The 13,125-nt window shown below is 60.2% G+C and overlaps 1 protein-coding gene across 1 annotated transcript; it reads right to left on the bottom strand.

Moving 5' to 3' along the window:
* Nucleotides 1-1,553: 1,553 nt before the first annotated feature.
* LOC128980252 (homeobox protein aristaless-like 3) lies at nt 1,554-9,586 on the bottom strand. Its single transcript, XM_054398713.1, has 4 exons — nt 9,337-9,586; nt 4,795-5,087; nt 3,090-3,152; nt 1,554-1,871 (listed from the first exon to the last, which is right to left on the bottom strand). Exons 1-4 carry the CDS (start codon nt 9,584-9,586, stop codon nt 1,554-1,556), a joined length of 924 nt encoding a protein of 307 aa, XP_054254688.1.
* Nucleotides 9,587-13,125: the final 3,539 nt, after the last annotated feature.

Below are 13,125 nucleotides of genomic sequence, written 5' to 3'. Positions count from 1 at the left end.
TCACTCCCAAACGTTCCCAGCTGGGCTGAGCAGGGAAGAACTTCTTGAAACTGAGCTTTATTGCTTTAAAAAAAAAAAAAAAAAAAAAAAAAAAAAAAAAAAAGGGAACAAAATCCACCCCCACCTCTTCCTGGTGGGAAGAGGGAGAACCAGGGCAGGAGAGGTCCCAGGCAGGGGTGGGCACCCACCATGGGCATGGATGTTGAGCCCAGAGGGTGGGGAACATCCTCCCAGGGCTTGTTGGGCTGCTTCTGGCTGCTTTGGGAGGTTGGTTTGGGGTGGATCAGCAGGTTGGGTGCCTTGGGGAATGGCATCTGTGGTACCCAACTGAGGTTGCCCCCACCTCAGCATCAAGCTGGGGGCAAGTTGGGAACCCTAGGGGAGGGTGGCATGGGGGTGGTCATCGTGGCATCACCTGCTCCTGGGGTGGGCAGGAGCAAGGGGAGGTCCTGCTCCTGACCTTGGGTCCTTTGCCTGTGGTGGAAGGGTCCCAGTGGTTGGAGGTGCTGTGGTGGGGGTGGGGGTCACTGGTTGGAGATGTTGGGGGGAGAGGAGGGGTCCCAGTGGGTGGAGATGTGATCTTGGTGGGGGTCCCAGTGGGTGGAGATGTTGTGATGGTGGTGGGGGTTCCATAGGCTGGAGATGGGGGGGGGATGTCACTTTGCAGATGTTGGGGGGGTAGTGGGGTCCCAGTGTCTGGAGAGGTTGTGGTGGTGGTGGTGGTGGTGGTGGTGGGGTCCCAGTGGCTGGAGAGGTTGTGGTGGTGGTGGTGGGGGGGTCCCAGTGGCTGGAGAGGTGGTGGTCGGGGTGGGAGGTCACTGGTTGGAGATGTTGGAGGGGGAGGGGGGGGATCTCAGTGGCTGGAGATGTTATGGTGAAGGGGGGGGTTCCTGTGAGACCCCAGCTTCTACCAATGAGGACCCCAATTTCTACCACTGGAGACCACAACTTCTACCTCTGAGGACCCCAATTTCTACCACTGATGGCTGCACTTGGTGGTGGTGGGGGAGTCATCACATTTCAGCTGGGGAGGGGGAGCCCTCCCCCCAAAATCACCTGGTACCCCCCTGCCATGATGCTGCCATGGAACACCCCCCCCCCCCTCCCCCTCCTCTTCAGCCATACCTGAGGCTGGTGCCCCCCAGGTTGGGCATTTAGGGGTGCAGGCTGGGGGGGAAGGATTGGGGGCAGCCCCATGGGAATCCACTCGCTGGAGGTGCCTGGTTTTGGGGGGGGGGGGGGGGTCCCAAGCTGCCACTGCCACCCCTGCTGGGGCAGACTGGATTTGGGGGTGATCACTTTCCACCCCTCCAAAGCCAAGGAGTCCTCCTTTGACCCACCCAGAATGAGACCAGGACCCATGGCTGGGATGCAGGAAAAGCTTGGGGTGCACTGAGGAGGGGGTTAAGGGTGACCCTACCCAGCTGCTCCCAAACCTTTTGGTGCTTTGGGGATGGGGGGGGGGGGGGGGAGGGCAGCAGGGCATGCTCGGGGGGGTGACAATGGTCTGTGTCCCTCCCTGGGGAGGGGGAGGGGGCAGGGGAGGGGGTGGATCACGTAGCCCAATTCAGCAGGCTGCTGGTGGCCTCTTTGCCCTTCACCCTCAGGGGCACCAAGGTGGGAGGTTTGTAGTCGTGTTCGGGGGGGGTCTCGAAGTGGTGGGTGCCCAGGGCCGGGGCGGGGAGGCTGTGCAGGGAGTAGAGGCTGTTGATGGCCGGATGGGGGCCGGGGGAAGAGGGGATGCCCATGAAGCTGGTGAGGTTGCTGTGAGGGGAGGGGTAGGGAGACATGCAGGGGGTGGGGATGCTCTCGGCCGGCAGGAGCCCCCCGGGGCTGCCGGGGCCGGGGCTTGGCCACAGGTTGTGCTGCAGCTGGAAAGAAAAGGATCAGAATCAACCCCAAGGTGAAGTGGGGGGCGGGGGGTCAGCTGAAGGTGGGGACCATGGCATCCCACCTCCCCTTGGATCCTCCTCACCTCCCCACCCGGGATCCTTCTCACCTCCCTTGGATCCTCCTCACCTCCCCACTTGGATCCTTCTCACTTTCCCTTGGATCCTCCTCACCTCCCCATCTTGGAGCCTTCTCACTTCTCCTTGGATCCTCCTTACCTCCCCACCTTGGGTCCTACTCATGCCCCCTCCTCGCCCCCTTCCTTGGATCCTCCTCATCCTCCTCCACTTGGATCTCCATCACCTTCTCCCCCCTCTTTCCCCTCCCCCCCCCCCCACTTTGGATCCCTCTTGCCTTGGATCCTCCATCACCCCCACCTCCCAGTTTGGACTCCCCCTCACCCCACTCCCTTTGGATCCTTCTCCCACCCCCCAGTTTGGATCCCACTCACCCCTTCACACCCCTCTCCTTTCATCTCCTTCCTCATCCTCCCCTTGGATTCCCCCTCACACCTCCCCCCATTTGGATGCCCCTCACCTATGGATCCTACTAATTCCCCCTCCCTGCCCCGTTTGGATCCCACTCACCTCCTCACACCCCTCCCTTGGATCCTCTTCACCCCCTTCTCCCCTTCCCCAACATTTGGATCCCTCCTACCCCACTCCCTTTGGCTCCTCCTTAGCCTCCTACCTCCCATTTTGTCTCCCCCTCACCCCACTCCCCTTGGACCCCCCTCACCCCTTCTTTGCCTCCCTCCTTCCTCCCTACCCCAGATCTATTTCTAGTTGCTCATGGGGGGTTGAATCCTGGTTCAAATCTTTCCCCCCACCCCTCCTTCCCTCCCCCAAGATGCCTGTGGGAGCTTTGGGCACTGGGGCTGTGTCTGAAGAGAAAAAGAGGGCAGCTAAAGAGGTTTCTTGGAGGGGAGCACCCCAAAACCTGCCCCAGAGTTTGGAGGGGGGGGATGACAGACAAACCACCCTCACCCCCCAGGTGTCCACATGAGCTGCTGCTGCTGCTGCTTTCCCCCTTTTCCATCCCTGCTTTTCCCAGGGGGGGTGAGGGGGCACAGGAGGGGCAAAAAGAAGAGGTGCTGAGGGTCCTTGGGTGCTGGGAGCTTTGCCCTGGCACGGGGAGGGGTGGGGGTGGGGGCAGACAGCAGAGGGTGGGGGGCAGGCAGCCCCTGGGGCACCTCTCACCTCCTGGATTTTCCCGAAGCGTTCTCGTTTGCGCCACTTGGCTCTGCGGTTCTGGAACCAGACCTGGGGGAGCAGGGAGGGAGGGGGCTGAGGTGCAGGGACCCACTGCCCCCCCCCCCTCCCCCAACCCCTGGGTGAGACCCTTCCAACTCTCCCCCTCCCACCTCCCCAGCCCTCTGCCCAGCAGGAAAAGAACCCCCGAGGAGCTGCTGGGCTCCTGGTGAGCTCCAGCTCTGAGCTCTCCAGGCTTTTCCCTCTGCCAGGAGGGGCAGAAATCTTCCTTATCCCTCCGGGAGCAGAAGCAGCCCTGCTCCAGGCACCCTCTTCTCTCCCATCACCTTCTGGGCCTCATTTGTCCCAAGTTTTGATGCGGATTGAGGTTCTTTGGGTCCTGTGTGGTCATGAGGAACCATCTGTGGGATCGGGCTGGAGGTGGGGATGCTCCAGGAGCATCTCCCAGGGGTCACAAGGACCCTCCTGCATGTCCTCTAGATGGGGCTGGGGCTGGAGTTGGCTGTGACAGCTCCAGCAGCATCTCCCAGAGGTCACAAGAACCCTCCTGCATGTCCTCTAGATGGGGCTGGGGCTGGGGCTGGAGCTGGAGTTGGGGTGGTGACAGCTCCAGGAGCATCTCCCATAGGTCACAGGGACCCTGCATGACCCCTGGATGCTGCTGGGTGGGATGGGACTGGAGTTGGGGGGTGGTGACAGCTCCAGCAGCATCTCCTAGAGGTCACAAGGACCCTCCTGCATGTCCCCTGGATGGGGCTGGGACTGGAGTTGGGATGGTGAAGGCTCCAGCAGCACCTCTTGGAGAGGAGGACGTGGTGCTGGGGTGCTCACCACAGGACTCTCCTGGTTCTGGGCAAATTCATCTAAATCCATCTCAAACTGGGGCTCAGAGGCTGTGGTGGCTGCAGGCTCAGGGCGCACATCCCCTGCCTCTGCCTTGTCCCTGTCTCCTGCCCCGTGGGGAGGGCAGCAGCCAGGACTGGGTGGCTTGAAGGACCCAGCACCCATTGCCATCCTGCCTTTGCTTTTCTCCCTCTTGGGTGCCTCCTCCACCCCCCTCTCCTCACTGGGAGCCTCAAACCACATGGAGATGCCTCTGGAAGGAGCTGGAGATGCCTCTGGAAGGAGCTCACTGGCCTGACGCAAGAGTGATGCAGAGCTGGGTGGGGGGGGGCTGAGGGAGGGCCTCATCCTGCCCTCCCACCCCACCTCTCAATCCATCCTGAACCCCTGGGGACCCCTGTCCTGGGATGGCAGCTCCATTGCTGCTGGTCCTGGGCTGGAGGGAGCTGGGTTGTGGGGGTGAGGTGGGGAGGGAGGCTGGAAATGATGAATGTGTTGGGGGGAGGGGGGAATCATATTAAGGAGGTGCTGGGGGGAAAGAGGGGAGGAGGTTGGCATTGACCTCCCAAATTTTGGCTTTTCCTGACCCTTTGGGTGCTGCAGAGGGGACAAGGGGAGAAGTGGAGAGAGCTCAGAGAGGCAAATGGTTTCTGCACCCTGTGGGGGGTGGGTCAAGTGGGCACCTGGGCTGGGATCTCCCCTCTGGGGCTCAGCATAACCCTGGGAACCCCAGCCTCTAACTGGGCATCACCCCACAGAGGAGAGTTAAAAAACATCCCTCACCTCTGCCCAGCACCAACCCGGGGTGGCCATGCCCATTCCTGTGTGTGCCAGGGCCCCGTGCCCATACCTGCACCCTGGCTTCGGTCAGGTCTGTCCTCAGTGCCAGCTGCTCTCGGGCATAGACATCAGGGTAGTGAGTCTTCTGGAAGACCTTCTCCAGCTCCTCCAGCTGGAAGGTGCTGAAGGTCGTCCTGTTCCTCCTCTTCTTGCTCTTGCCCAGGGGCTCGGGCAGCTCGGGCAACCCCCGTTCCCGGAGGCTGGGTGCTGCCAGAAGGCACCTCGGTTCCTCTGAGGCTTTCATGGGGGCTCTGCAGGCTGCGGGCACCGCCTGGTACGTTCCTTTGCATCCCTTCTCGCTGCCTGGCAGGGGGGCAGGCACAAGATGGGAGGGTGTTAATGGCGTTAATGGTGCTAATTGTGCTAATGAAGCCGAGAGCTCGCCCAGCCGGCAGCCCCAGCCCTCCCCTCCCAGCCCTGCCTGCTCTCGGTCACCCCAGAGAGATGTTGAGGTCCAATCCCAGGAGGAAAGAGCTGGGCACAGGCAGGCAGCAGGTCCAACCCATCCCCAGGAGGGCAAAATCCCTGCTCAGTAGGGGAGCCGTGGGCAGGCAACAACCTCCCGGGGATGGCAGAGAGTCACAGAATGGTTTGAGTTGGAAAAGAGCTTTCAGACCATCAAGTCCAACCCAGCACTGCCAGGGCACCACCAGCTCCAGGGCTCTGAAATCCCTCCAGGGATGGGGACTCCAACACTGCCCTGGGCAGCCTGGGCCAGGCCTTGACAACTCTCAAGGGGCAGAAATTGTTCCTCATGGCCAACCTGAACCTCCCCTGGGGCAGCTTGAGGCTGATTCCTCTCATTCTGTCACTTGTTCCTTGGGAGCAGAGCCCCACCCTTCCTCCAGCCTGCTCTCAGGAGCTGCAGAGAGCAATGAGGTCTCCCTCAGCCTCCTCTTCTCCAGGCTGAGCACCCCCAGCTCCCTCAGCTGCTCCTCCCCAGCCCTCTTCTCCAGACCCTTCCCCAGCTTTCTTGCCCTTCCCCAGCCCTTCAATGTCCTTCTTGGAGTGAGGAGCCCAAGACTGACCCCAGGACTCAAGATGTGACCTCACCAGTGTGTGCTCAGAGACCCATGGCTGAGGGTCCCACTCAGAGATCCTCTTAGATGCTGCTCCTGAGGGCTGGGTGAGGAGGAGCAGAGAAGGGCAGCACAGGGTGCTCAAGGATTTACTCAGCTCCTTGTCCCTCTGCTCCTGCTCCCTTCCAGCAGGGGCTGAGCCTCCACCCTGCTCAGCAGCCCCCACAGCAGAGGCATCAGCTCCACCAGTAAGCCCAGTTTGCCCCAGCACTGGGCTTTTATTCACCTCCCCATGTCTGAACTCAGCTCAAGGGGAGGCTTTGCCTGTCCCTCTGCTGGCATTTCCCTGCCTCTGGGACTCTCAGCAACCCATTTGGAAAGGAGAGAAAATCAAACCCCCTCCTCCTTTTACTCAAAGTCTCCCTGTCCCCACCTCCCTGCAGGAGCCAGAGCAAGAAATTTGGGGGTTCCTCCCCCCCACCCCCCTTCCTCTCACTGCTGGGATGTCTCTGGGCTGTCTGTTGAAAGGGTTCAAGGAGATAAGCCACTGCCACACATTTCAGAGGTCATCTCTTTTCTCCCAGCAGGGTTGTTTGTCCCCAAGCAGGGACACACAGAGCTCAGTGACTCCAGCTGGGGGCTGCTGGGACCCTGAGGAGCTGATGTGGTGAAAGGGGAATCAAAGAAGGGACCAGCTTAGGGGACAGGGAGGGAACGCAGGGACATTACTCAGGAAGGAGACAACCTGAAAGATGCTTGAGTTTAGCCCTGGTTTGAGCCCCACTTTAAGCACCAGCCCCAAAGATTTGGGCTTGCTGCAGGTGGAGCCCACTGCTCCCTTCGGAGGGGCAGGATCAGGCCCACAGCTTGACCTTGGGCACGGCGCAGCTCTCGGGGCCAGCGAGGGGGAGGAAATGGCTCCATTGGGACGGATCCTCCTTCCCAGACCATTCCCTATCACATCCCAGCCGAGCAGGGGAGCAGGGTCCCCAACCCTGTGAACCCACCAGGGGGTTTGTGCCCTCCCCGCCCCCCCCAAAGCCGCTCCTGCCGCTGCCTTTTCCCGACTTTCGTTTTTGATTTTTCCCTAATGAAGGCAGTTTGGGGGTGGGGGTGGGAGGGCGGGGGGGGGGGATACGGCACAGCCAAGAGCCACAATCCAGCTGCTTTGAATTAATGGGAAAATGGAATCTGGGGGCACGGGGTGGGGGGGTGTCTGGGGGCGGGGGGGTTGTGATTCCTCTTGGTACAGACCTGGGTACGAGCCTGGTGCTGGGGAATGGTTGAAGGGATGAGGCCGAATTGCTGTTTCCTTCCCGCTTTGTCCTCCAAAGGGCTCAAAGCCGCCGGGCCCGGGGGATTTAACGTGAACACATAATTCTGACCAAAGAGTGAAGGGAAAGCAAAAAACATAACAATAAAAAAAAAAAACCACCCCAAAACCAAAACCCGACAAACCCAAATGTGATCAAAAATAAGGCAAAAAAAAAAAAAAAAAACAAAAACCAAAAAGAAATTCATCAGATTCGGGGTTTTTCTCCCCCCACCCCCACCTATTTTTTTCTTTTTAAGCCAGCGAGCCGCGGGCTTCGGCGTGGGAGACAAATTCTTAGCCCAAAAAAGAAGGAAAAGTCAGGAAGGGTACAGGATCCGGGTGTGTAGCTAAATAAACACGGACAAAGAGGATGGGGGAAAAAAAAAGAGAAGATAGAAAAATCCTTTTTTGTTTTGTTTTGTTTGGGTTGTTGTTGTTTTTTTTTTTTCCCCACCTCCGTTACTAAATCCTTCCTAAACTGACACCCCCGGAAAGATTTGGCGGCGCTGGGGGAAGGAGGCAGCTGGGGAACAGCTGTAAAATTCCTGGGTTAACCGGGAAGGGAAAGGGAAAACTAAGAAGGAAGGGATGGGGGCACCGAAAGGAACTGGGGGAGAGATCCCCAACCACCGGGAATGGCAGCATCACACACACACATCCCCCCCGCCGCACCGGGAGCAGGTAAGAAGGATGGAGCGGGCCGAGCCGGTGTCCCTGCTACCTTCGGGGCTTTTCCTACCTGTTCCCCCCGAACTGGGAGTGGGGCAGCTTCGCTGGGCCCCACCTGGTTCCCATTAGCCCACGGCGCTGCCTTTTTCTTCTTATATTAAAGTGAAAAGCTTTAGGGGGGTGGGGGGGGATAAAAGGCCCTTGCGATCGGGGAGCCTCGGAGGGATGGGATGAGGCCGGGGAGCCCCGGCCAGAGCCCCCGACGGTCCTAACTGGGAGGGAAAGTGCGAGGTGAGCGGCGGGTGTTGCTCGGTCGGTGGAAGCGATTGGGAGAGACCCGAGGGATCCGGTGTGGAGCCCCCCGGGAGCCGGGTATCGATGTCCCGGGAGGCACCGAGCTCTGCATCCCCCGGCGCTGTGAACCAGGGGATCGGGAGCGCTGAACCTCTAGGGCTGTGCACCGGGGAACCGGCAGCGTCGGAGGACTCTGGAGCCGTGCACCGGGGAACTGGGAGGGTTGGAGCTCCGGAGCGCTGAACCCTTCCAGAGCCGTGCACCGGGATCAGTCGAGTCCCGGAGCCGTGCACCGAGGAGCTCTGTGCTCTGCAAACCCTGCGGCAGGGCACCGGGGAACGATGTGACCTCGGAGCGCTGAAGCTCTGCATCCCCGGGAGCCGGGAGCTCTGCACGGGGGAAACCGGGAATGCTAGATGCCCGGGAACCGGGAGCTCTGCATGCCCAGAGCCATGCACCGGGGAACCGGGAATGCTGGAACCCCGAGAACTGGGAGTGCTGGGGCCGCCAGAACGGTGCACTGGGGAACCGGGAGTGCTGAAACCCCACAACGGGGAGCACTGGACCCCGGGGGCCATGCTCCGAGGGAACCGGGAACTTTGCACCCTCAGAACCGTGCACCGGGGAGCTCCGAGCTCTGTAAATCCCGGTCGGAAACTCTCGGTGCTGCCCGGGACCGGAGCCCCGGGCCTGTCCGTGCGGCCACAGCGCCGGTAGCTCTCTCTGGTCCTTGCCCGGTGAGGCCCCGTCTCGGGCAGCGGCGGCCGGACTCGCTTCTCCAGCCTCCTCTGAGCGACGGGTCCGTTCCCCGGTGCCGGTAACGAGCTCCATCCCCGGCAGTCATCGCCGCTCGTCAGCCTGGGCCGGTCCCCGCCGTCGTGGCAGCGGGACCGAGTATCTGCCTCTAACCCCGTTTCGAGAACGACCTTGGAGACTTCGGTCTCCGTCGCGACACAGTCACGGCTGCCCGACACACAGCAGCACCGGGCCGGCTCCCGTCGGGGGATGCCCTGACGGACTCTGCTCCGACGGGGCCATATCGCGACAGCGGCCGCCTCCGTGAAGTGTGTCGGCGATAGTACGGTCGAGAGGGGGATCAGGGCTGGCGGGGAGATCCCTTCTCGGAGGGCAGCGGCAGGATCAGGCCCCCGGGTGGTGGTGGAGAAGAGGGAAGTGAAACAGAAGGGAGCGCGGAGAGGTCGAGAGGGTCGGCAGCCCCGGTGTCCCGCCCCTCCACCCGCCGCTCTCCCCGTACCTGCAGCCCCGGGCGGGCAGAACGGCTTCGCATGGACGGGCAGGGCGACGGGGCCCGGGCTGGTGACCCCCAAGTACCGAGGCTCTGCCTTGTCCGGTGGACAGCGAGCCGGGCGGGGGCTGAGCGGCGGCGGGTACTGGGAAGGGAGTCCCGGTGGAGTCCCGGTGAATGCGGTGGGAGAACGGGGGAGCCCCGGGAGGGGTCCGGCCCGGTGAGGAGGGGGGAAGGTCGGGCAGCCCGGTGCCTCCATGCCGCAGGTTGGATGGAACGGGCAAGGGGAGGTGGCGGAGGGGGGGCGGATTTTGTGCGGGGGCCTGGGGAGGAGGGGGGGGTGGCTGGTGGGGATGGGAAGGGAGGGATCGCTCAAGCCCCCCTCCACCCCCGTACCCCCCCTCCCCCCCCATCCCACTTCCCCAACTCCACAGCCAGTCACGTGTGTCCTCCATCCCCTTCCTTAACCCTCTAATCCCAATTTCCACCAGCCCCAGCCCCAAGCTTCCTTTCCCGAGTGGGTCGGACTGGAGAAGAAAACCCCCCCTCCCCCCCCCCCCCGCTTCCCCCAGCCCCCTCTCAATCCCATCCTCAGGGCAGGGGCTGTAGGGGGAGCCCCCTGCTCCTCCCCTCTCAGCGCTCCCAGTGTCTCCCAGCTACAGGAAATGCCCAGGGCCCTTCCTTGAGTTAAAGCTCCATCCCCAACTGCTCCCAGCAGCTCCAAATTCCGGGCAGGGATAAACTTTCATTTTCCAGGCACACTCTGGATTTTTTCCCCCCATCTTTCTGAACCCATTTGTAGCCTTTCCCTTCCCAAAGACAGGGCTGAGGCCTGGACAGGAGATCCAGGGGGGATTGTGGCCCTGGGACATAGGATCAAGGGGGATCATGACCCTGGGACATGGGATCCAGGGCCATTTGTGATCCTGGGACATGGGATCTAGGCATGATCATAACCCTGGGACATGCAATCCAAGGGTGACCATGACCTTGCAACAGGAATTCTAGGGATGATTGTGACCCTGGGACATGGGATCCAGGGGTGATCACGATCCTGGAGTACAACATCCATGATCCCACAGTGCACATCCACCGAGGAGGACCTATCCTGCTCCCTGCTGCTCCCACATCCCAGGATTTGGATCCCTCCCCCCCAACCCCAGCAGCCTGGTTTTGCTGGAGTAGAGCAGATCAGGGCTTGCCTGGACTTCCCCCCCCCCCCCCCCCCTTTTTTTTTTTTTTCTCCTTTTTTGGCTCCTCTGCATTGGAGCCACTTTGGCTGCTCCCTGTGGAGGGTGTTTGGCTCAGAGCATGGAGGGGGGGTGTCCAGTTTTGGGGGTGTCTGTGTGCAAAAGGGTGAAGCAGATTTGGTGCTTCAGGGGCTGGGTGGCAGAGAGGGGACTGAGCAAGGGGCAGGGAGAAGTGAGCAGAAATCGGCTGGGAAGAGGGAGGTGGGGGGCGGGGGGGTGAGTTTTCCATCTCCATTTGCTGGTTTTCCCTTACACACGACATGGATTTTAGCTCATCCCAGGGGATTCCTCCTTCCTCTGGGTCTAGGAATAAAAAAACAAAACAAAACAAAACAAAACCAAACCATCACCCACAGATATCAGGCAAAAAGAGGTGGAGGAGGACCAGGAGTGATGTTTAAGAGCAGAACAGGACAACCCAGACCATTAAACACCATCAGGCAGCTGGCTGTGGATTTATTGGCCGGGCTGGGGCAGAACTCTGTTATCCCAGGCACGGAGCAAAGCTGGAATTCCAGGAAAATCTTGGCTTTTGAACGAGGTTGTGATTAAAACCCACAACCTCAGCCCTGTGTCCTGGCTTGAGGGGGGGGGGTCGATGTGACACCGTTGGGTCGGTGCACAGAGCAGCAGGGGAAGGGAGGGGGGGTGTGAATCACGGCTGGAATTCGCTCGGGGGAAATGGCACTTGCAGGGAAATTCCTGGCTGGGTTGTGATTCCAGGCTCAAATGTATCCCAGTCAACGAGTCCCACAGGAGCTGGGTCTTCAAGCAGGGGTCTGAGTGCTCCGTGCCCCGCTCCCCCCTCCCCCCTCATCACCCTTTAATGGCCCCGATGGCTCCTTCTGCATCCTGCATCCCGAAGCTTTCCCTGGAGCTGCTGGGATTTTTCCCTGTCTGATGGCCACAGCTCGCTGTGTGCTGTGAATCATTGCTGAAGAGGGATTTCCTGAGGGATTCCAAGAGGGATTCCAAGTCCTCCAGCTTGCAACAAGTCGTTAAATGTTATGGAACCTCTCCTAACCCCTGTAAAAGGTTATTAGTTCCGATCTGCCTCTCCCTGATTTACTGCTGGAACTTGCAGGATTTTAGTGCAGAGGAATGAGTCCATCCCCGTGTCCTGGTGGTGAGGAGGAGGAGGATGGACGGGCTTGGCTGGGATGCGCTGGTTTTCCATCACTGGGAAAGGTGGAAGAGGTCTTGGGAAGGTGGGATTTGGGGCATTTGGGAGCTGCAGGCAGTGCAAGGAGAGGGGTTGGGGTTGGGTTGTGCAGCTGCTGTGAGGGTGAGCAGGGCTCCTGTGGGCTCCTCCTGAGCCTGCCACCAACCCTCTGCCCTGGGTGTTTGTGTGTGTAAAGCCAGACCATCCTCATCCTCCTGGCGTGGTGGATGGGTGTCTTGGGTGCTTTGAGATCAAGGACAAAGGCTGTTGGGGGGAGAACAAGGTGGATGCTGCCCTGGATAGGTGCCAGTATGGGACTGAGCAGGGCAGGGAGATCTCCATGGTGCTCCTGGGGCTTGCTGGGTTTCACTGGCCACAAAGCAGCTCATTTGTGGGCAAAGGATGATCCCAACCAACCCCTTGGCTGACAAAGCTCCAGGAGAAACTTTTCACCATGTCCTGGTGTCTAGCTCTGACATCTCCACAAGGAGAAGTGCTCCTGGGTCAGCTTTTGGATTGAGGTGACCTTTTGTGGCCCTATTTTAGCTGGCAGCTGCCACCAAACAAGCCCTGGCATGAGAATCACCAAATGCAGCAGGAGGACTCCAGCAGGATGCTCTGTGGCCAAACATCTCCTGGTTTCAGTTTCCCTCTTGCTTGCTGGGAGGAGGATTGGTTTTCTTCCTCCTCCTTACATCCCATTGGCTTTCCCAACTCTTTCCAACCATCCCAGAGAGCTGCTTTGCCTCCCCTGGGATCAGGAGATGTCAATGCAGAGCTCGGCAGGAGGCCGGGAAGCTTTGCTGAGCTCTGTGGTTTGAAGGTCCCTGCACAGCCAAGACTCTGTGATGTTACCCAGAGCCTTGGGAATGCTGGCAAGGCACCAAGAGATGCCTCAGGACCAGGAAAGGGCTCCTCCTTCTCCAGGGACTTGCTTTCCCTCCCAGCCTGAAGGTCAAGCACTGGGCAGCAGAGATGAGGACCAGCAGTGGTGCTCCAGCCCATGGACTTTTTTATCTCCAGGGGGTTGATTTTTGTGATTGGTTCTCCAGTTTGGGAAGAAAGCTCATTCCTGGGAACCTGCTGAGGAAAAGCTCTGGTGGGAGCTGCCCCACCCCTGGCACCGTTGCAGGTCAGGCTGTTTGGGGCTGTGAGCAACCTGCTGTAGTTGGGGCTTGTCCCTGCTGACTGCAGGGGCTTGGACTGGATGGGTTTGAGAGGTCCCTTCCAACCCAACCCACTCCGTGGTTCCAGCAGAAGGGACAGAGTCTGGGGACACTTAGACAAAGCCTTCTCCAGCCTGGAGCATCCCCAGCTCTGCTGGGTGAGTGCTGACCAAGCTTGGAGGCTGCTCTCCAGCTCTGCTGCTCCTCTCCACCCCCAGGT

This window comes from Indicator indicator, unplaced genomic scaffold (genome assembly GCF_027791375.1).
Source record: "Indicator indicator isolate 239-I01 unplaced genomic scaffold, UM_Iind_1.1 iindUn_scaffold_86, whole genome shotgun sequence".
Taxonomy (NCBI): Eukaryota; Metazoa; Chordata; class Aves; order Piciformes; family Indicatoridae; genus Indicator; species Indicator indicator.
Note: the sequence above shows the minus strand (reverse complement) of the source record. Positions and strands in the feature narration are given on the sequence as shown.

Excerpts from the sequence above, each read along its gene's own strand:
- LOC128980252 (XM_054398713.1), bottom strand. The coding sequence starts at position 9,586 with ATGGAGGCACCGGGCTGCCCGACCTTCCCCCCTCCTCACCGGGCCGGA. Across the intron at positions 5,088-9,336 it reads CTGCCCGCCCGGGGCTGCAG|GCAGCGAGAAGGGATGCAAA; the intron begins GTACGGGGAGAG and ends CCCCCCTGCCAG. Across the intron at positions 1,872-3,089 it reads GCTTCGGGAAAATCCAGGAG|CTGCAGCACAACCTGTGGCC; the intron begins GTGAGAGGTGCC and ends TTTTCTTTCCAG.